This window comes from Ictalurus furcatus, chromosome 2 (assembly GCF_023375685.1).
Source record: "Ictalurus furcatus strain D&B chromosome 2, Billie_1.0, whole genome shotgun sequence".
Taxonomy (NCBI): Eukaryota; Metazoa; Chordata; class Actinopteri; order Siluriformes; family Ictaluridae; genus Ictalurus; species Ictalurus furcatus.
In genome coordinates, this window is record NC_071256.1 from 16672783 (window position 1) to 16697020 (window position 24238).

General features: G+C 37.1%; 1 protein-coding gene across 1 annotated transcript; it reads left to right on the forward strand.

Moving 5' to 3' along the window:
• Window positions 1–6684: 6684 nt before the first annotated feature.
• cckb (cholecystokinin b) lies at window positions 6685–14694 on the forward strand. The gene is made up of 3 exons (XM_053651002.1): window positions 6685–7356; window positions 8049–8245; window positions 14283–14694. The coding sequence occupies exons 2-3, from the start codon at window positions 8050–8052 to the stop codon at window positions 14417–14419; spliced, it is 333 nt and encodes a 110-aa protein (XP_053506977.1). The 5' UTR covers window positions 6685–7356; window position 8049; the 3' UTR covers window positions 14420–14694.
• Window positions 14695–24238: the final 9544 nt, after the last annotated feature.

Here is a 24238-nt window from a genome sequence, read left to right on the forward strand (position 1 = left end):
GTTTAGGTCTGGAGACATGCTTGGCCAGTTCATCACCTTCACCCTCAACTTCTTTAGCAAGGCAGTGGTCGTCTTGGGGGTGTATTTGGGGTCGTTATCATGCTGGAATACTGCATACTGATCATGCTCTGCTTCAGTATGTCACAGTACATGTTGGCATTCATGGTTCCCTCAATGAACTGTAGCTCCCCAGTGCCGACAGCACTCATGCAGCCCCAGACCATGACACTCCCACCACCATGCTTGACTGTAGGCAAGACACACTTGTCTTTGTACTCCTCACCTGGTTGCCGCCACACACGCTTGACACCATCTGAACCAAATAAGTTTATCTTTGTCTCATCAGACCACAGGACATGGTTCCAGTAATCCATGTCCTTAGTCTGCTTGTCTTCAGCAAACTGTTTGCAGGCTTTCTTGTGCATCATCTTTAGAAGCGACTTCCTTCTGGGACGACAGCCATGCAGACCAATTTGATGCAGCAATGCGGGCAGCACTCATATGTCTATTTCCCAAAGACAATCTCTGGATATGATGCTGAGCACGTGCACTCAACTTCTTTGGTCGACCATGGCGAGGCCTGTTCTGAGTGGAACCTGTCCTGTTAAACCGCTGTATGGTCTTGGCCACCGTGCTGCAGCTCAGTGTCAGGATCTTGGCAATCTTCTTATAGCCTAGGCCATCTTTATGTAGAGCAACAGTTCTTTTTTTCAGATCCTCAGAGAGTTCTTTGCCATGAGGTGCCATGTTGAACTTCCATTGACCAGTATGAGGGAGTGTGAGCACGATGACATCAAATTTAACACACCTGTTCCCCATTCACACCTGAGACCTTGTAACACTAACAAGTCACATGACACCGAGAAGGGAAAATGGCAAATTGGGCCCAATGTGGACATTTTCACTTAGGGGTGTACTCACTTTTGTTGCCAGCGGTTTAGACATTAATGGCTGTGTGTTGAGTTATTTTGAGGGGACAGCAAATTTACACTGTTATACAAGCTGTACACTCACTACTTTACATTGTAGCAAAGTGTCATTTCTTCAGTGTTGTCACATGAAAAGATATAATCAAATATTTACAAAAATGTGAGGGGTGTACTCACTTTTGTGAGATACTGTATATATATATATATATATATATATATACCCTAGCATTTGAATGATCTGGAGAAATTCTGTATGGAGGAATGGTCTCAATCCCTTACCATGTATTCTCCAACCCCATCAGGCACAAAGTATTGACTAAAAAAGTGCCAGTAATTGTTGCACACAGTTGTTTGCAGTTGTTTGATATCCATGAGAGCAGAGTATTTTTATGATTTTTTTTTAACAAAAGATCAAATGTTTAAAAAATAAAGAAAATTTTTCACAGCTATACTTGCTCATATTTACCATGGGTGCCAATATTAGTTGAGAACACTGTATATGGATAATATAAAATATACAATACAGAATAGTGCCGCAGGATGATTACAGGTTATGGGGAAGAAGCTGGTCCTGAGCCTCCTGGTTCTGGTACAAATGTTACTGTATCTCCTCCTGGATGGAAGGAGGTTGAACAGATTACCTGGGATAGGAGGAGTCCCTGATTATGTTGCACGCACTATGCAGATATCTATTGTGCTGAAGTGTTCAATGGCTGGAAGTTGGGCACTATTGATGTGTTGGGTGGTTTTGACCACCCTTTGCAGTACTTTCCTTTCAGACACTGTGGAACTGCCATACCATACTCTGATGGAGTTGGTCAGGATGCTCTCAATGGTGCAGCAATAGTAACTTGTTAAGATCTGGGGAGACAGATGAACTTTCTTCAGTCTCCTTTTCAGTCTAATTTTAAGTATTATGGTGCCAGGACAGATCTTCAGAGATGTGGACACCCAGGAACTTGAAGCTGGAAACATGCTCTACTTCAGTCCCATTGTTGTAAATGGGAGAGTGTCTTCTGCTTTTAGATTTCCATAAGTCCACAATGAGCTCTTTGGTCTTCTTGATGTTTAGAGGACATGTGATTGCGCAATCTAACAGACTATTGGTCTAATGGTTAGGAAGTCCAGAATCCAACTGCTTATGGAAGTGTTGATGACCAGATAATTGAGCTTGGTGATCAGTTTAGTGAGGATGACAGTGTTAAACGTTGACAAAAATAGCCACTTAATAATATTTTATCAGATTTACATCAGTTTTGGGGTTTATTACATTCCAGAAAGATCTGGAACGGTTTCAGACACACTATCAGAATCTACTACAAAGCTGCAGCTAGTTAGTATTCTATTATTTTTAATGAACCTTATCATTATGGAAAATGCTGGAAAAGTAGGTATATATTTCTGGCAAGCTCACACACACCCGTAGGTTTCATATCTAACCACTCGCTTGCCTGCATGAATGTAGAAACCTCCCACTCAAAAAACCTTGCGTGTATGTGTCCCATGGGATCCCAGCTCTGGTGAACTGTATGTGAAATTTTCTGGCATGCACCGTTCCTATTTCTATCTGTTTAGAACACAATATCTCTTTATTCTGAATAATTTATTTGTATTTGGTTGCATTCCTATTACACAACGAAATCAAGATTCAATATATTCTCTATTTAAGAGCAAAAATCCCACACACTGGATCTTAAGGCCCAGGGACACTCACCTGAAAGGGTACAAACTGTATGAAGTACTCATTTTACTTCCAAAAACTTTACCTTCAAGCTCTAAATCTAACATCCTAGTAGCAAAGTGGAATATGTGTTGAATCCATGATGCATCATCAGTGTCCATAGCAAGGGTCAAATCTCAGGCAGATATTTTGAAATTAAGTAAAAAATAAACAGGCATGGTTCACCAAAAATAGAAACTAGAAATGAAAACAAGGCTCGGACTTGTCTTTATTTGTCACATTCATAGTAACTATGACAAATCGAGACTTCCATAAATGACAAAACTTCACTGTACATTTTTCTTTTTTTATTATTTTTAGATTTAATTTATGTGACTAAAGCGTCTACAATAAAAAAGCATCTACCATAAAAGTCAATGTAAATTTGTTGTCACCATAGAAACGATAACATGTTAGAAAGAGTGAAATGGTATAAACCCATGATTTGCAGCCAGGTAGAAAATTGATCAGTACCCTCTGACCAATCAGATTTGAGAAGTCAAAAGTTTAGGGTTATAAACTCTAATGAAACCTAAGAAACTCTTGAAGCTTTGAGTTCTTTACACTGCCTGTGTACGTGTTTTTCTGTTACTCCTAACTATTGGTAGATCTCATGTTTACACAGCAACACCTGTGGCTTCCAGGCACCACTGAGGCGAGGCATTGCTCCAGCTCAAGCTTGTAACCGCAGGCCACTACTTCCAAAGCAAGCATGCAAGGAAATTACCACCCAAAGGAAAAATTCTATTGCATGTTATCATTCCTGTCTTATCACCACCCTTCACTAAGCTGACACTAAGCTGAACGACCCATAAATCATTATTCATTGGCTTTTCATGTCTTCTCAGGTGTAAAACATCGGCGAGATTGCTCTCAAACCAACAGCATCGTCGCATGGAACCAAATCAGCTTAATGGAACCCAAGTCTTTAGAAAACTATGTCCAGCTGCCACAACCGGCTTAGCTCCATAAGATCAAGGATGTCAATCATGCATGTGTGACATTCCAGCATCAGTGCTGTGACCCGTTAACCAACCGAGAGGCAAGGTTTCTGAACTTGGCCTGTTACGGCAGACCGAAAACATGCAACAGGAGGTTCTAACATGTACCTGGAAAAAAAAGGGAGCGCAATCACACCAACACCTCCCACGCGCCAGCCAATCAATTCTCACGCCCCACTGCACCTCCCACGCAAGTGTTCTCACACTGTCCAAGCAAATGCTACCCCCGATAACCAAAAGAGACTGCAAGAGAGAGGCTTTTCTATTTCTTTCCATTTTCAAATGACTTATGGTACTTTCCAAACATCTGATTCCACTACCAATACTTTTATTCTTCTTCTTATTATCATTACTATTCTTCTTCTTCTTCTTCTTCTTCTTCTTATTATTATTATTATTATTATTATTATTATTATTAGCAGTAGTAGTAGTAGTAATATTTTCTTATATATTTCTTGATTATGAGAAGCATTAAGGTTCCCTTAACTAACATTATTTACTGTATAATTGAGCACTAGCAAATGTTAAATGGTTATGTATCTTTAATAAACTATAAGCAAATGTTAACAAAGTAACAGTGTAAAATGTATTAACTGACATTTGTTTAAATAACTAAATATATCTGCACTGACTAAAGCTTATGTAAGGAATAAAACACAATGGGTTGTGTTTTTAAAGGAATATAATCAGTGAGGGTGTAGTGAGATGCAGCCCTATGTGAAGCAGTGTTACTGTTAACACCTGAAATTTGATTATTTTTCCGTAACTCCACTTTTTGAAGTGTTTATTCCTCTTATACCAGAGGAATTTGCCAGTGATGAATAATAATGCTGTTGAACATCCACAAAACAAGTTAGTTCCTGTTCTCACTTGTGTTATAGCAGCACCAGCCTCTCTTTATTTTTCTCTCCTTTAAAGTTCAGACAAAAATGCAACTTGTCATGTTACAGAGAAACCACATAGTCCTGCATCTTTAGACTCCCTGGTTGGAAAACTTAAAAGAACAGCTTTATCTCTGACTGTTACAAAGTGGGGAAATGGAGGCTCCTTCCATATATTTCTGCATCTCCTCACAGAAAACTTCACCCCTCCAAAAAATGAAAGAAATAAAGTGTGAATAAATTATTCTTATAGATTCCAATTTTATATTGCCAGTTCTCAAACATGTAAAAATGACTTCTTCTTTCTTTTCTTTTTTTTTGTAATTTTCCACTCACAATAGCCTTGATTATGAGAAACTAATGCAATTTTTGTTAAAGCTAGATTCCATTATTCTTTATTAAATTAATTCAAAAAGGTACTGTCTTAGAATAAGGTTCCCTTAACAATGTAATTTAATGAGTTAATTAACAACAGTAAGATAAACATTAGTTTGATAATTTGGCTTATTGGGATAATTTATTTTTATTTTTTTTAACTCCAGTGTTAATGATGGTGCATTAATGCTGTTCAAGTTCATGTTAAATAATGTTACATAACGTCAGTTGAGCCAACCTTAATCTAATCTTAAATCTATTAACATTACTAGTACTAATACTACTAATAGTTATTAATAAATAGTAATAAAGAAATAGAAATAAAGTTTCATCTGGTAATATACACAAAGGCTTAGACTTTACTGCACCCTTTCTATGATCTCCATGCCCAACGCCATTATTACTCAGTGTAATTAAGTTGTCAGTCCAATATAAAAATATTTAAACGAACTGAGCATCCGAACACATTCACAAGAGGACAATTAGCAATCGATTGGTTGGTCCATCAGTTCCAGACAGGAAGTGTCGCTAGGGGTGCAGGAGGAGGGCTTTGAGCAAATTTAATGGCTCATCCCACGTCACCAATGTGAGGAAGTATGGCACATGCGCAAATATAGGCGCCTTCTCTGAATTCATAAATACACAAACAGCTTTATGGTGCCTGCTAAAGCACAGTATCGATGATCCATATATATATATATATGGATCATCGATACTTCAAAACATGATCATCGATCATCAAAACAGATCATTAGTATTTCAACAGAATTTAAAATGTATGATATTGTGAATGAGGACTTTATAAAGATTCATATTTGTTGAACAGCTGATCATCCTTATGGACGAGTTATAATGTTTAATGTTGTGGAACATCTGTCGAACAAGTTAGCACTTACATTCTAGCAGCTATAAACAGTCGTTCCCTCATCAACTTATCTTTTTATTTTCTCTTGAAGTTCATAAGACAGAAAATCACAAAACAAGTGATGTTACAGGGAAACCGCACCACATAAACTCCTCTATACTGAAGACTTCCTGTGTCAGAAAACTTCTCTTTTTTTTTAAATTTACAACATAATCTCAGCACTGACACTGGAGACTCCTTCCAGAAATGTTAAATAAACATCTCCTCACAGAGAACTTCACCATATCAACAATTACACCTGGGCTATTAACGCGTTTACGTGGCACGTCTGTTGTGCAAGTCCCTGTCTTTCTTTGTTTTCTATGGTAACAGACTGTGTTACTATAGAAACGACAACATATTACAACATTTATCCATCTTATGTAGCGCTTATCCTTACTGCGTTGTGGGGAACCTGGAGCCAATCCCACGGTTCATGGGGCACAGGGTGGAGGACACCATGGACGGGGTGCCAGTCCATCGCAGGGCACAATCACACACACTGCGGACATTTTTTTTTACATGCCAATCAGCATAAAATGCATGTCTTTGGACTGTTAGACTACCCAGAGAAAACCCCTGAACGGGGAAAACATGCAAGCTCCGAACACAGGGGGCGGCGGGAAATGAACCCTCAACCCAGGAAGTGTGAGGCAAACATGCTAACTACTACACCACCGTGTCCCTATGTATTACAACAATATGTAAATATTTAAGTAACCCTTGGGGAAAAACTACTATCAGAGCTGCTGTTATAGGAAATTACGACTTTCTGACCAATCAGAATAGAGAATTCAACCTAACTACTTAATATCCCAGGACACACTGGTCTAATAAATATATATCGCAGAATAATTAGTTTGCCTCGCACCTCCGGGGCTGGGGCTTGGAATCCTGCCTCCGCTCTGCGTATGCAGAGTTTGCATGTTCTCCCCATGCTTCGGGGGTTTCCTCTGGGTACTCCGGTTTCCTCCTCTAGTCCGAAGCCATGCGCTGTAGGCTGATTAGCATGTCCAAGTTGTCCATAGTGTGTGAGTGTGTGTGTGTGATTGTGCCCTGGGATGGGTTGAAACCCAGTGATAGGCTCCAGGCTCCCCGTGACCCTGTGTAGGATAAGTGGTACGGAATATGGATGGATGGATGTAAATACTGGAAAGAAGAAGTCCTTAAGGGAGAGATAAAAGTGGTTTATAGACATGCATAAATTTACCCAGTGATCAAAACGCATGTGCCGACCCTCTCCCTCTGTTATACTGCGTTTGTAAAGCATATCAATGATTATACAGTGAATTATTGGAGGAGTTCATGTTTGCCATTTTCACTGGGCAAACTTTTTATTATTATTATTCTCTCAGTTATTTACATGTGCTGACGTACAGAGGGAGAACAGCAATAGAGCAACTGTGTGTGTGTGTGTGTGTGTGTGTGTGTGTGTGTGTGTGATTACGTCACAGCTGGTAGGCTTTATAAATGTCGCTCGCTTTTCTTCATGAGAACAACTGCTTTCACTCTCATACAAGCAGGACACGCTCCTCAACAAGGAAAGGTAAAATCCTTTAACTGTCTGCATGCCTCTCTATCTATCTATCTATCTATTTATCTATCTATCTATCTATCTATATTACATATATTATGGAAATACTATATGGTTGCTGGGAAATATTTCATATCTATAATGTGCTAACTTGCTCAAAAGTCATGATTTTGGCTGAAATTGATATGAAGCCTTATTTAAAACAAACCGCCTACAGCAATAACGACAGATAGATTTTACTTTTTTAATTAATCTTTTTTTAATGATTAATGTTTTTACTTTACAATTACTTTATTTCTTACTTGTTTATTTTGCAGATGTTTTACACATTTTAGTGATACTTTTGAAATTAGTATTTGTATAGAGAATGAGTATATATTTTTTTTTTTACAAGACAACTTTTGATTAAGTTGTTGATTTTAGTTGTTTTTTTACTTCCTATTTTACCTCTGTTTTATTTTATCAGATATTATTTTAATTTTTTTTTTACTTATCATGCAATAAATAATTTTCATGACTCTATCCAGCTATCTATCTATCTATCTATCTACCTCATTTGCTCAAGTTCATTACTAAATACTCCAATACTTCAATAGGAGATGACATGCAGTAAGTAGAAGAGCTTGTACTTACAATTGTTCTCTTTTTGTATCTCTAATTCCACACACACATACATAAACACATCCACACACACATACACACAGGATGAACTGCGGTGTGTGTGTGTGCGTGCTTCTGGCCGCCCTCTCAGTCACCTTTGCGGCTCGCACCCGCTCCTCTCCAGCACAGGAAGAGAACGACGCTCTGCCCTCGCAGATGGACTCCAGCGTGAGCGCGGGACACGACACCAACCCCCGTGCCAACCTCAACGAGCTGCTGGCCAGACTTATCTCCAGGAAAGGTGAGAAACACACACACACACAAACTGTGACCCCATCACTAGGGTTAAACTAACAAGTATGTACTGCTACCTGCAATTAAAATTGTTTCAAGGTAGAGAGAGAGAGGGAGAGAGAGAGACTGAACCAAACAGAGATAGAGGAAGAGAAAGAGAGAGAGCAAGAGAGAGAAACATACAGAGACAGGACAGTACAGAGAGAGGGACAGAGAAACCGAGAGAAAGACAGAAAGAGATCTGAGAGAGAGAGAGAGAAATAGAGAGAGAGACCGAGAGAGGGACAGAGAAACTGAGAGAAAGACAAAAACAGACAGAGAGAGCGAGAGATGGAGAAAGAGAAAGATGGGCAGAAAGAGAGAGAGAGAGATGGGCAGAGAGAGGGAGAGAGAGAAAGAGATGGAGAGAGATAGCTTTTATTTGTTAATTATTTGTTACTTGTTTTTTTCTTTATTAACAGCTTTTATTTGTATTTTTCTACCCAAATATGTTGAAGTTAATAGACGATTAATTCATTTTGTGAAGCTGAATTGTGTTGATTTTATACTGATTCTCAATTATACAGATATTTTTATTAGTTTTATCTAGATTTGAATGACATGTTTTTCATTTTTCTGATTTCTTTTTATTTGTTTTTGTTTTTGTTTTTTTTTTAATTCTGTGTTTTCCTTTTCAACCCATTTTATTCTACTCATTCTTTTTATGAATTTCATTTATTTGATTGTACAGAAATATGAGGGTTGGAATCTAATGAAAACAAAAGGAGAGGGACAAGAGTATGTGCAGTCGTATCCCAGGGCAACGGTGCAATTTAGCTTAAAGTGAGACAGTAAAAATGTCCAGCTGCCGAAAACACTGAATAATGAGGTTGCATTATTCAACAACTGATACTATACTGAGAATCAGCTATACCATACATCATAACATGTAACACACACACACACACACACACACACACACACACACACACTGCTGCTTTGCTCGACCTTTCAGAATATCACCATTACACCTGCGATCCCTCTGCAGGTACGAGGAAGAGAGACAGCTTTTGTGTTTGTTATTTTGCATGTGATAAATTTGTGTAGTGTCACACACACACACACACACATCATAAGACTGAAAGTATGATTTAGAGATCATTTCAAAGCTAGTGAATTTTGAATGTGGTGTGTGTGTGTGTGTGTGTGTGTGTGTGTGTGCATATGATGACTGAATTACTAAAAAATTCGGGGGGGTGGTGTTGGGGATACTATACCACATTTCTCAACAATAAAGCCCATTGTGCTTTGATTTTTCTAAATTAATTAATTTGATTGTTTCTCTGTTTTTACATCTATTTAGTGTTTTAATTTTCGTTAACTGTCCTTCAGTGTGACTTTCAAGTTTGCATAAATGCATAAAGTATGTGTGATGTAAATGGTACCAACAATTTAAAGCTAAAGTTTAATTAAGAATAATTTAATATTAATTAATATGACCCAAATGCATACACCAAAAAAAAAAAAAAACATTTTCTTGTAAATTACATTTTCTAGTAACAAACAATTTACATCAATGTTTTCTTAAAATGAAAAAAAAAAACCCTCTTTTTTCCCAGTTACCAAAATACAGCATACTATAGTGACACTCCGTCTATCACTCTGCCATCTCAAGTGTCTATCTGTGTCCTGGCACATTAACAGATGTTTAATCAAATGCCACATCAGTTTTATTAAATCATTTTTATTTGTTTTTGTCAGCAGAGGATTCAGAAGTCTTTCATTACCCGACTAATAGTTTGCTGAACTTCAGTATAATTGAAAGCTGTTACAGCATTTCGGTGTCATGTGTTAAGCCTTCAGGCTGTTTCCCGAAAACACAGTAACATGAACAGGCCTAAACAGGAACCTCAAACAGCTGGGTGCGCACCTGAGAGCAGGATATCAGCTCAGGGCTTCAGTGCCGTCTAATTGCGAATCCTCCCAGGGCGTAATTCCCTTTGTTCCTTCTCCTTCTTAGCGTGCTAGCATAATCGTGGCTGAGCACGAACTACATGGTGCTTCCGATAAATACCATCGCAACGGTCAACAACAGTAAACACTGAGTTGCATCACATGTGCCGTCGTGGCCCCAGGGCTTCTAAGTGAAGCGCTTAATGCTGTGGTTCCGAGGAATGGCACTACAGTGAGCAGTGCACGGAGCGATTATGTGCATGTGGGTGCAATGCACTTAGACATGAAGCGTGGGATGAAACATAACAGCTAGGCAACATTTAAAAGAAACCAGTTAGCATTAATCTAATAGGCCCAACCACACACACAAACACACACACACACACACACACACACACACACACACACACACCTCTACACACTTTCCCTGTGTGTGTGTCTGTGCGAATTATTGTGCAAGTGTGGGAAGTGTGAATTTCACACACATCTATAATTTGCACTGAAGCAGACTAGAAATGTGTGTGTTAAGAAGTCTCCCATCTGCTGCATTAGTATCACACCTAAAAGCATTTTCAGCGACTTTCACCAAAACTCACACAAAACACTCACTGTGCCATGACACTGAACCGAGTTGTCATCCATTCCTACTAAAATATCACAAATATTATTCACAATTCTTTAGGAACTATTGAAGTTTCGTATTTTAGCATGTTACGTAAGCAGAAACAGTATACAAAAAAATTATAACACTAGACAATTTCCCAAACAATTTTATTAGTTTTTATCAAGAATTTAAAAAATAATAATCCGGGAATACCAGAAATTTTGTCTATTGAAATTCCATTAACTATAGCATAATTTGTAATGATATATAAGTAAATAAATAAAATATGAGGCACACTATTATGCTCTTTTAAATGTTTATGAATTTATTGTAAGGACTTGTGTTTTGTATATTTAATTAATTTTTTATTATTATTATTATTATTATTATTATTATTATTATTTTAGTTTTCTGTTTCTTTTTCTTGTAATATTGTGAAAACATTAATTATACAGTTCCAGCAAGGCCAGTTCTTTTGTTTTGGCTATACACTGAATACATTTGGGTTTGAGATCAAAAGATTTTTTCCCATAAACAGCTCTCTGGTCTTCATGATGGTTTATCCTTTTAACAACAAATGCAGTCTTCCCAGGCAAATCCTACAGCTCAATCCAAGAGTAGACATCTAGAGCTGTTAATTCTTTAAACAATCAATTTAACAGGGCAAACCTGGGAAGCAGGGAACACCTATCAGTCACATGGTCCAGTATTTTTTGATCACTTGAAAAAATGGGTGGTTTCAAACAAAAGATGCCATGTCTTCAATGTATAGCGAAAACAGAACTGGCTTTGTTGGTCCAATACTTTCAGGGGGGACTTTATATCTAAAAAGACAAAAATCTATGGCTCAATATTAAATGCTCCATAGTCAATAAAAGCTAAGTTTAACCAACTAGCTCCAGCTAACTCTGGCTAAGCCTGAAGCCCAAACTTGTGATCACTACTACTATACAACTGCTTGTCTTTTGCATTATTATTAGATGAACCAACATTTTACAATTACATGTTTATTATAAGACACTCTGGTAGATACTTTCATCCAAACCTACAAGTGAGAATCAATTAAGGAGCTGAGAGTTGACAGCTTTGCAGGTGCCTTCAGACAAAAAAGGAGCAAAAACTGAAAAATGTTTCCGTCTGCCATCCTCACAACCAGCGTGAGCTGAAATTAGCACCCTTTCTGCTGTTCATGTTAATTAGGCTTTAATTAATAATGATTTGTCAGACGTTTGCTCGTTTTAACTCCCAAACAGGTCAAAAACTTCTGCCTACGTCTGCCTATATCGTTTCCTCGAAACCTATGACATGAAATAGAGAAATGATTCCTTATTGTATGTTATATGGTGGAACGATGTACTAATATTCCTTCTTCAACATGAGATGCTACATTCCTGACACATTTGTCATTCAAATGGGTAAAACGCCTAGCATAAGCTAGCTAATGACTGAAGGCACTGATGTACTAGCATGAAGTCTTGTATATACACAATGGAAAGGTGCAGTGACACTGGAAATGTGACAAAAGTGTCTGGAATAACAATATTTCCCTCAGATATCTTGGTACATTACTAAGAAAAGACTCTGTACAGCTAAAATTACAGTGTATTAGCATTAGCCATAGACCTTGTATCTTGCCTTGTGTTCAACTTAGCGGATAGTTGATAGTACAAGACTGGTACATTAATAAGAATCTTCTCATAAACACGTTGAACATGCAATTTAAATGCAGATGGCTTACTTAACACTCTTTAGGAATTATTTCTATGATTTATGTATTATTTATATAAGTTTATACTCTTAGGAATTCTGAGGTGTAGCTGCAAATCATATACAAAGGAAATTTGTTTGTTTTTTTTTAAGACCTTAATTGAGGTACTTTGGATATTGAAAACATATTTAAAGTGTTTTATATACAGTATGTTGACATAGTGCATACAGTATATCTGGATAGTGAATGTAGACCGTATGTATGTAGGATAAAATAAGAAAAATATGCCGATTTTTCTTCAAAATGAGGAAAGTACAAGTTTAAGGTACCCCGAGACATCTCTAACAATGCATCCGAGCATGGAACAAAACCAGAGATGCAAAAGAAGCTCTTGGATGTGGGCGAAATGAATCAGAGAGAGAACATCTGGAGCAGATATGCATCTGTCATACCAGTTCCGACATAGACGAAAACTTACGCTTCGTGCTTCCATGTCTGCCTCTCCTTCTGTCAAAGTCTCATTTACTGACAGGGAGAAACTTTATAAAGCGAGAGCCTTTCAAACAAAGCAAAAGTCTCATTAATGGAGTTGAGTGCAAAAGTTTTCACAACCCATGGAAGAAAATGTACCTCTAAAAAAATTAACTCAAAGAAGTTACCAGTTAAACATAAAGGATAAAGCAAAATCAGAAGAAAAAAAATTTTTGAAGAAAAAACAAGATATCACCAGACCTGATTTGAAGAAGAAACTCTATGACCTCTGAAAGATTTACAATGAAAATGTCAAGAATAATGTCTCGAAATGTAAATAATGTAATGTATTTACATAGAAAGGAACACATTGGATTATTTTTGCTTAAGTAAATGCTTTATCCTGATCAGGGTTTTGAGAAATAGAACTAACTAAATTCATTAGAATAGGTCACGGGCAGGTACCAACAGGAGTAGGCGGGATTTGTTTTTTTGTTTTTTTTTTTAACACACACAAAAAAAAAACCAGCCTTGCATCCAGTGGGATCCAAAAAGCTGCTAGGAAATTATTTGAGAATATTTATATCACATTCCGAAAGGGCAAAAAGCAAACTAGATATCAGGCAATTTTTTTTTACTATTAATATCTTCTAGACTATTTGGCCATGTGCTAATGAAGGAATAATGTTGGTAACCCAACATTCAAAAATCTGAAATATGTTATAAATATGTCAAGATTTTAGGTTTCACTGTAGTAGGGAAACAACCGAATACGAATACATTATATAGAATAAACAGATAATGTTCAAATACAGATATGAATAGGAGACGAACTATTTGGTTTTTGTTTTTTAATCATAGAACAAGTGCAAGTCACACTTAAGGGAGGTTTTTACTTTCATGCGGATGCGTGAGTGGTCAGAGGACTCACAGGACAAACAAAATGCATGACTATTAATGTGAACAATGCATTTACAGCATTCATTCATTCGTCTTTAGTATCTGCCTGGTCAGGGCTGCGGTGGTTTAAATTAGGCTACTAGTTCTACTAGTATATCACTGGCAGGTGTAAACATAACTAATAATTGCGTGAACAGGATTAAGTAAACAGTCCTTTAAAAAAATATATTTTTTTAAACCTTCTGCTTTAAGCCATGCCCACTTCAAGTTTAAATACGAATTCTGATACAGATACAAATAGTGGCATTGCATTACACCTCTACACTCTAGGCTTAACATATCATGCTATACAAATTTCAATATGTGATGTCTTGCATGACAGTATGCAATTTAAACTTCATTTCATTCTCACTCTGGTCTCTCTCTCAGGTTCTGTTCGTCGGAACTCAATGGCGAACAGCAAGGCGAGCGCTTTGAGCGCTAACCACCGGATAAAAGACCGGGACTACCTGGGCTGGATGGACTTCGGTCGCCGAAGTGCCGAGGAATATGATTACTCCTCATGAGGGGCCATGCCTCACTCCTCACTTTCCCAAATAAAGAATATATTTATTACTATTCACCCTCTTCTTATAATGATGCTGATGTATTTGATGTACATGTTTGTAAATTGATGATGCAATATACACTTATGCCAAATTTTTTCAGAACGTTTTTTTTTTTGTCGTTTGCTTTTGTGGTCTTGTGTGTGACTGAGGAAGAGAAAGCTGGTCTGGGTGACACAGTGCTGTAGATGTGTTTCCAATAAACCGGGTCAGAATTCGACTTTGGCCTCAAACCATGCAAGCTCTGTCCTTCAAAATCATTGCTCATGACACTACATTACCTACAAGTCCTAGTGTTAACGGGGGCAGGTGAAATATACAAAAAGGCCTGTGTAATAGGACCTAGGGAAAAGTGCTAGGAGGCGATAAGTGCTTTGTGGTTAAAGATAGATCATGGACGCGGAAATGAAGTTCTCCACATTAAATGCAACACTCAAGATGGAACACAGATGATGGATATGATGGCACTGCTTTGCAGATAACTATTATGAAAAGCATTTTGCATTTGTTACCAGAAAATGTCACATTATTACCTAATTAATGTTATCATTTTATTATCTGACCAATGGATATAGAACATTTTACAATATTTCACAAACACATGCTAGATTCAAAACAGTGTTCACAGTGTTTATGAGGAGATTCCAGTCTTTTGAGAAATCGAATTTTGTTCCTCAAAACTTCCCATATTGGAAGTTTGGTTAGCAGTCAATGATAAGTCTAATTACAGCAATCAGATTTAAGTCTCTTTCAAAAGAGTCATGGGTGCATTTACACTTTAAGCATGGATAATCTCCATCCAGATATAATCCTGATAGTCAGTACGCATAAAACAACCAAGAGTAAATAGGTCTTGGTCTCAGTCGCAGATGCTATGCCCACAAAATACAGAGCATCTGATATCGGTTTCACACTTTCAGGCCACAAGCTTCAGAATCTTGTGGATGCAGTCTGACTGGCTCTCTACACTTAAGTCTTCCAATGGGAAAACAAACATTTGGACACAGCGACACAATAAGCTTTTTTGGAGCAAGATACAGTCTCTGGATTGGAAAGCAAAATCACAGAAAGCCTGTCTTTTTAATGGTTTAAAGAGTTTTGTGAGAGGCAATTAGTGGTGAATAAACAGGAAAATCTCACATTTGTGCTCCTCTTATAGCCTAATACAGAAATATGTCAACAATAACATTTTTTAAAGATTTATTTTAATAGTTAATAGTTACATTTAACATTGGGGAATGTCTGAAAAACAAGCCCCTGTTATCATTTATGTTATACTGTAGCAGACTCATTTCCTCAACAATTCAATTCAGCTCAAAGCAGCTTTACAGAAATCCGGATATAAAATTTTTATTTAACTTTATCATCAATCTCTTTAAATAAACAAAACAAAACAAAACACTGAGAATGCACAAAGACCCCAACCTGATGACTTTTCCATGTCGGAAAACTTTTAAGTTACAGCTTTATCTCTGATTGTTAAAAACCACTGACACTGGAGACTCCTTCCAAACCTCCTCACAGAAAACTTCACCATATCAAAATGTACATATGTTCATTTAGTTCGTGTAGAGTGTCTGACATACTGTACAAGTTGTTACTCCAGATAACGATAAAGAATTAGAACAAGCACATTCATGTAGACCGATCTGAATTACAACCCACAATTCTGCTGTCACAAAAGATTAATCAAAACCTTCTGGCCAATCACGCTTGATAACACAACAGCAACATAATACTGATGAAATTGTACAGATGGTATTGATAATTGCTCTGTTACTTCTGCAATCCCTGTATTTCACTGCAACTCTTTTATTATATTCAATGAAAGAACACAGTGTACATCTGACCTCAGCAGTGAGCTCACACAAATCACAACCTATACAAGTGTCAGATTTATCAAAATGTGTTACACTAAAAAACACACCATCTAAAGAGGAAAAAATCTTGTAGCCGATCAGTTGGCGAAAATTGACTACCCAAAGGAGTGAGCTCAATCTCAGAAAGTGTGAAATAGTGAGAGTGTGTGCTATTGGTGCAATTATTATAGCCATGAATCACATGGCCCACATTCACAGCTCTTTTCTATAGCTGACCCTCTAATCCCCCCACCACACACACACACACATACACACACACACACGCATGCGCACACACTGTTCTACTCAAACAATATCGAAGATATTTACAACAGCAGAACTGCATTACCTCTAACCTCTGTTGACCTTTAATAAAAGGGACATCATACAAAGCGGTAATGCAATATGAACAAATGTTAATCTCATCACTGTCCCTATTAACGGATTAGCACATGTATTATACAAAACCATGACAACGTATTGCACCAAATTACCTTCTTATTAGATTGGGGTTAGCTTGACGGAATGATTGGCAGCGCAATTACCTGCCATTGCACAATCGCCCGCAGGTCGTGAATCGTTTATAGGAATGTGGTTCTGCAGTCTCAAACTCCTACAACAATATAAGGCACTGGTTTATACCTGTTAATTAGGGAGTAAAACATTACTACATAATGTTTATATATGATTCTGAAAATGTTATTTTATATTCACTATATAGGGATTAACAGGCTTTAGTTCTGACAGTAGGGTCCAAAATTCTGAGACCACACTGAAAATCTTAGAGATTATATAAAATATTTTTATAATAATAAATATTTTCTATTTATAGAAAACAAACTGAATTTTTTTGAATTTCAGAACAAAGAAAGTAAATGTTCAATATCTTGAATATTTAATATTCAAGATTCTGCACTATTCCTAGGTCACTATTCACTATTTCACTATCTCTGTTTAAAAGCAAATGTGTGATATAGTCCATGTTAACTGCATTGTACAAAAGGCCAGGTTTTCCTCATACCTAATCTCTTCTCTACTGAAGCCTGTGTTCAATGACACTCCAGTGGATTTGGTTTAAAATCACCCAGATGAGGATGGGTTCCCTTCTGAGTCTGGTTCCTCTCAAGGTTTCTTCCTCATATCATCTCAGGGACTTTTTTCTTGCCACCATCACCTCTGACTTCCTTATCAGGGATACAGTTATACTTTTAAAAGTTAAAAGCACTATACAAATAAAACTAAATGGAATTGAATTAAAATTGATCATATTTTTGTACAAACTTGTGGAGTTCATACCAACTCAAGTGCACACTGTATTTAAATCAAAAAGGTGAGGCACCAAATACCAAAAAACTCTGAACTTGTAAAAGGTAAAAGATTCTACTTTTCTTGAAAAATGTTGTATAAAATCCAAAAAGAATGTGGATTTAGTAGACTCAGACTTCTGGACCCCTCTGTATGTAGAGAGTAGAGGGATTATTTCAAGCCCACTAGAAGCCCACCTCATAGATTCATATGTAGTCTGTACGGAGCATGGTTTTAATCCATACAAATCCCTGTGTAAATTGTTGCTATAGAAACAGTAATGTATTTGAATGACCACATTAATATACTGTAAACTTTGCAGCTGGAACTACTGCCCAATCCGAATTGAACATTTAACAGCATTAAAGTATAAAAATATATTAGCCATCTCATACAGGTGTGGCCTTTAAGAATGCGTGTTTTTCTCACGCGGTATAACCCGATTCGTCACGTGTGATCACGTGGTATACTGCAGGCACGGTTCTAAGAATTTAAATTAATTTGTTGTGCTTCACACAATAACCACCAGGTGGCGCATGGAACAACATACTGTAGCTGAACACAGTACAATAAAAATGTAATGTGTGGTCAAATGGTTCACATAAAAATATTACGTTTCTCATCAAAATTTATGATAATTTAATCCAGTTTCTAATTACAAGATTATGTAAAATATAAAGTGAGCATGATCGAGTCTCGTAGTATAGGTACTTAAGGAGGCCACTGTATGTGTGCTAAATTAGTGCAGCGGTAACGTAAAGTTTACTATGCCCGTGACCAGGGTTTGAAGCTCAGCTCAACTAACTGTTTTTTAAATGAGCGGGTTTTCTTTTCACTGTAGAAAGTTCATTGAGGTAACATTGAATGAATTCCGCGTGAATAACACTGAGTGGAGGCCCATGCCAATTAGAAAGATTCAGGTGATGGACTATTAGAAAGTTATTGTCATTCATTTGTATAATTCCAACAATTATTAAGTTTTTTTTCACTATTTAGCTGTCTTTTTATTTTAAGGATCATATAAATTGCATATATAAAAGTGTCATTTTTGTGATTTTTAGGTTATTCGTCATTTAGTACAGCTTCTGACCATCAAATCAAAACACACTTGTGATTTATTCAGAAACAGAGGTAGCTAAATACAAAAATGCTACTTTAAATTTGAATTCTGACAGCGTGTTTTCAGTTGATGGAGGCCCCATTTATATTTTTTATGAGTTGTAGAGATATTCAAGACAACTATATTATATATTTTTTAATTTAATATATAAAATTGTTTTATTTACAAGTGTCATGTTTATGATTTTTATTCATTATGTAGAATATTTAGATAAAGCAATGTCCAGAAATAGGTACATTTTTACAGCCTACTATTTAATTTCCCAGTTTAACTTTTATTTAACTGTAGATCAATAAATAAAGGAATGCTTTGTAACATTATTTTACAATGACAGAAATCACTGTGCAATGAAAGTAGAAATCAGTAAAAAAAAAAATAATAATAAATAATAAAAAAAACTGTACATATACTAAACAATAAGCTTGCTAAATAAGTATGCTTTAAAAAAAAAAAAGGTTGTACACAAACTAAGTATAGACACAAAGTTTATATGCATACGTAAAAAATAAGTATGCATACTATAATTTTAGAGGTGGGAGAAAACTAGAAAACCACACAAGCCCAGGAGGAACCATGAAACACTACAGAAGTGACCACAGTTCAGCACTGAACCAACAACCTTTGGAACATGAAGTATTAACACTACCCATTAAGCCAACTCACCAATGCAGTCATTCATCAAGCCATAGGTTTTTACTATTCCTTATATGTCAGTCTGAGCATCTGGATCATGCTGAAACACTTAATTCATCCAATTTACTCATCCTGGTCAGACTTGCAGGAGCCAGCTAAAGTTTAACTAGCTTACCCTGTGGATTAATTTACTAAGCAAACTTTACCTAATTTACTGATACATAGAAGTCTTTAAGCAAAGAAATATGAAACTACAAATCAGTAAAAATACTAAACAATAATTATGCAAAGTACATAAGCTTTTTAAAAGGCTGTACACAAATTAAGTATGGACACAAATTTTATATGCATACTTAAAAAATAAGTATGCATATTAGTATTTTAAGTATGCATGCCAAAATTTTAATATACATACATAAAAATCAGTTTGCAAAATAAATACTGTACCAGCTCTATAATACATAACAGTAGTGTTATATACATGTGTTACAGTGGGTAGAATTGGTGTCTCACAGCTGCAGGGGTTGATCCTGAGCTCAGATACGGTCTGTGTGGTATTTCATTGTTTTCCCTGGTTTCATCCCAACCCCAAAAAGCATGTCAGTAGGTGGATTGGCTATGCTAGATGTGAAATGGAGACAAAGCAACAAAGAACAAAGCAACAAACACTGAGATTTATTTGTAAAAGTTGTAAAGTCTATAAGCATAAAATTTTACCAAGACAATAAATCATAACCAGTAAAAATAAAAGGCAATCCTGCTGAAACAATGAAAAAAACAATAGAAACCATCATAGAATGTGTAATGGTTTTAATGGTTATAATGGGAAGGCTTGGTCCTGTCTTTGATATAAGAGCAAGGCTTTGCAATTTGAGCGTGTACTCTCGATTTATTACAGACACAAACGGAATTTGACACTAATTCGTCAACTAATGCCTCAACAGGCACTACAGACAAATGACTCATTTGTCATGAGAACCACAATAGCAAGGTGTAGAACAGAAGGTCCTGAAATAGGAGTATAAAAAGTGCTAGCACTCCAGTATATTGGTCCTGTCAAGTAAGAAACCAGAAAAACATTCAAGATTCAGCCAAACAGGAAATGAAGAGAATGTCTTCTGAGGTTCTGCTATATTTAGACATGAAGTAGTTCAGTGAACTAAATGATAAATAAAGTACGTAAATGTTGGATTATTTTTTAAATAAATGTTGGCTGATCTTCGAGAGAAACTGTTTTGTCACAACCGCAAACAAGGTGCATGGAATGACAATATAAAAACACAACCAATGATGTGAGCAAAGTAGTGGGAAGGTAGCAAGCAGTTACTGTATATTCAAGTGTTGGTCAAATAAAGTGCTAGGCAGACTGTTCATGAGTGCAGTCAAATTTATGGACTGGAGTGCTTGCGAATTGGGCACGTCAGGAGCCTCGGGCGCTGGCGATTTAGGAAGGAAAATCAGGTCAATTGAGAGTCTGGAATTTAGAGTGTCTGCATTTTTGTCAGTTGGAGCGCCAGAAGATCAGGAGAGCCAGAACACTGGTGATTAGAAAACCTTGTGCCCTATTTCCTAAATCAGGATCATCACTGGAGGGTCAGTAGCACGACCGACCCTGAAGAGGGAAGCCAACAGAGTCCTCATTGCTGGTAATTGGAAGACATGGCAGCCGTGACAGACTAGTTGGCGGGGCAAGCAATGTACATAATGACTGTGATGAAAGATTGTGTCTTACGCATTGCTTAATAATTTAGTCCTAGCCATCCCTGTGATTATCCATCCATATTCTATACCACTTATCTTACACAGGGTCGTGGGGGAGCCTGGAGCCTATCCCAGGGAACGTGGGGCACAAGGCAGGGGACATCCAGAACAGGGTGCCTCCATCGCAGAGCACAATCACACACCCATTCACACAGCCCGGATGATTTTGGAAATGCCAATCAGCCTACAATGCATGTATTTGGACCAGGGGAGGAAACTGGGAGTAACTGGAGGAAACCCTCGAATCATGAGGAAAACATGCAAACTCCGTGCACACAGGGCAGAAGCAGGATTTGAAACCCCAACCCTGGAGATGTGAGGCAAACGTGCTAACCATTAAGCAGTCATGTCCCCCACCCTGTTACTATAGAAAGTATAATGTGATAAAACGAGTGCATTAATATAAACCTGTGATTTGCCTTGTATCTGGAACAACTGTCAGATCTGCTGTTATAGAAGATTAATCAGCACCTTCTGACTGGTCAGAATCAAGCAGTTAACAGTGTTGTGGCATAAAATTAAAGCACACGTAAATGTAGCAAGTATTATACCGCTCATGCTTAGAATCTGCATTATTTTGTCCAATGAAATGTAATTGCTTTCCATTGTAATGCTTTCTGGGTACTTTCTGCTCTTGAAATCAAGTTTACTGGATGCATCAAACCTCCATAAACTGTTTATGTGCTATACAGACTCTATGCTTAGTTGAACAAATCAATATAGTAGTGGAAGAAAACATCTCATGAGTACATGCCACTACACATGTAGTCCTGTCCGAAAACATGAGGGCCTGGACAAGCAATTACTTCTGGTATTTAATATCCGACTCAATGACGTAAATGTCTTGCAAACATCTGTGATTCTGCACAGACAAATGAAGAAGTAATGAAGAATTAGGCTTCTGAAGTTCTGCCGTGTTTTGACATGAATCATGTCCTGAAGTGGATTAGAAGAACTAGAATGTTCTAAAGTCCTGTTTTTGTTATTAATGTTTATGCCAAGATGTGGATTTCATTTGTGACATTGCTTTAAATCACTAAGTACTTCCAATATCATCCAACTATTAACCGATATGAATTACTAATGACACACAACAAATGTTACTATGCTAAATACAAGTGATACATCTAAAACTTGCATTAAATACAAAAAAAAACATTCTTAACAACCATGGTGAGCAGAAAAGCATCTCAGAATGAAAACCTAGAGGTGGTTGGTCTGTATATGGATACAGGTCAAAAGTGACAGATGTTCACATCAAACATCACAATGGGGGAAAAAATTTTTATCTCAGTGATTTTGACCATAGCATGGTTGTTGCGGCTGATTTGTGTATTTCAGAAAGTGCTGTTCTCCTGGATTTTCATGCAAAACAGTCTCTTGAGCAGTGGTTTTCAAAGTGGGGGCCACCAGGGGGCGCCCGGGGGGCCTCAACAATTTGGTGTGAAAAATACATTCTCACTCTCAGACAACCACACACACACACAATCAATTCCTAATGTAATGTAAACATGTAAGATGTCATTATTAATTAAAAAAAAAAAAAAAAGGGGGGGGGTGTATTTAGAAGTCTGTATTTTTAATGTGTTTTAAAGACATCTTGCAAAAGGGGGGCCTCGGTCAAATGTTAATTCCATTTGGGGGGCCTTGCCCAGGAAAAGTTTGGGAGCCCCTGCTCTAGAGCACTTTTCATCAACCCTGTTCATGGTGATCGACCTTCCTAGGTTCCTTCCTAGCTCCAACCATAATCATGTCCACCTGACCATCTAATCATTCCCTTAAGAAGTTCTTGATCAGCTAAAACAGGTGTGTTAGCTTTTGGTTGGAGCTGAAACCTGCAGGAAGGTAGGTCTCAAGGAAGAGGGTTGGTGACCACTGCTCTAGAGTTTAAACAGAATGGTGCAAAAAATATAAAACAGTGAGCAGCAGTTCTATAGGTGGAAACACCTTGTTTTTGAGAGAGGTCAGAGGAGAATGGGCAGACTGGTACGAGCTGACAGGAAAAGCTTCTCAAAATCAAAATACATCGAACCATGAAGCTGATGGGCTGCAAAAGCAGAAATTCCACTTCCTGTCAGCCAGGAACAGGAATCTGAGGCTACAGTGGGTGCGGACTCACTTAGATTGGACAGCTGAAGAAGACAAGGTGATGTTTTTTAGGATGTCATCTGTCCAGTTTTGGTGAGCCTGTGCCCATTGTAGCAGGATATATCTTTCGATTTGTGTAAAATGCCCCTACTTTTACTCAGTGCCAATACACTCATTCCCCTTGTGGACAATCTTCAACATGTGGCTGAGTGAGAGAACGAGTGTCATAAACCAAATATAAAACAACCAATATCCAAAGAACTTCATACTGTTCTTCATAATTCTTCTTTTTCTTGTTGTTCATCTTCAGACTTAGATTTAAGAAGAGACTTAAGACTAACCACAAGACTTAGATCCTATACGATGTCCTTTATAGACAGACTGGAGTTACTTTTTTCCGCATAGCAACACTCCAAAGTGGGATTTTTTTCTGGAACACCATAGCAACCACCTTGCAACTGCCTGCAATACCATAGCAACTGTCAAGCAATACCGTAGCAGCCACCTAGCATAAGATAACAAACTACATTTTTACTTTTTAAACTTCAGAAAACATGGTTTATCTTTTCATGTTTTAACCTTATACCTTTTAACATTATAACCTCTTAGCCATTTTATCTTTAACGTTTTAAAATGTTAAACAGTTAAACATTTAATGTCAGGAACAAAGAAACATTGTCTACTTGAAGAGAAACTATCTTCAACATAGACAACAGTATCGTATTTCCTATTATAAGATATGATTATTAAACCTATCTCTAGACTTTCTTGAAATATTCATGTTCTATTGGCAGGTAATTTTTCTAATTTCCAGCATTCATTTGGACAAATTATCTGCCAGCAGAATAAAAACATTTAAAGCTTGATATAAGTAGAAGCATCTATGACAGGCTGAATATTCTTACACTTGATGTATAATAATCTCAACATGAGAAATATTAGGTACATTTGCCCATATTTTCACTTGCTTCTTGCAGTGTAGTTTTGTTTAATCAACATTTTGTTATGTGTCCT

What these genes read in the sequence shown, in the direction of transcription:
- cckb (XM_053651002.1), top strand. Translation starts at nt 8,050, where the DNA reads ATGAACTGCGGTGTGTGTGTGTGCGTGCTTCTGGCCGCCCTCTCAGTC. An exon ending in CAGACTTATCTCCAGGAAAG is followed by an intron (nt 8,246 to 14,282) that starts GTGAGAAACACA and finishes TCTCTCTCTCAG; the next exon opens with GTTCTGTTCGTCGGAACTCA.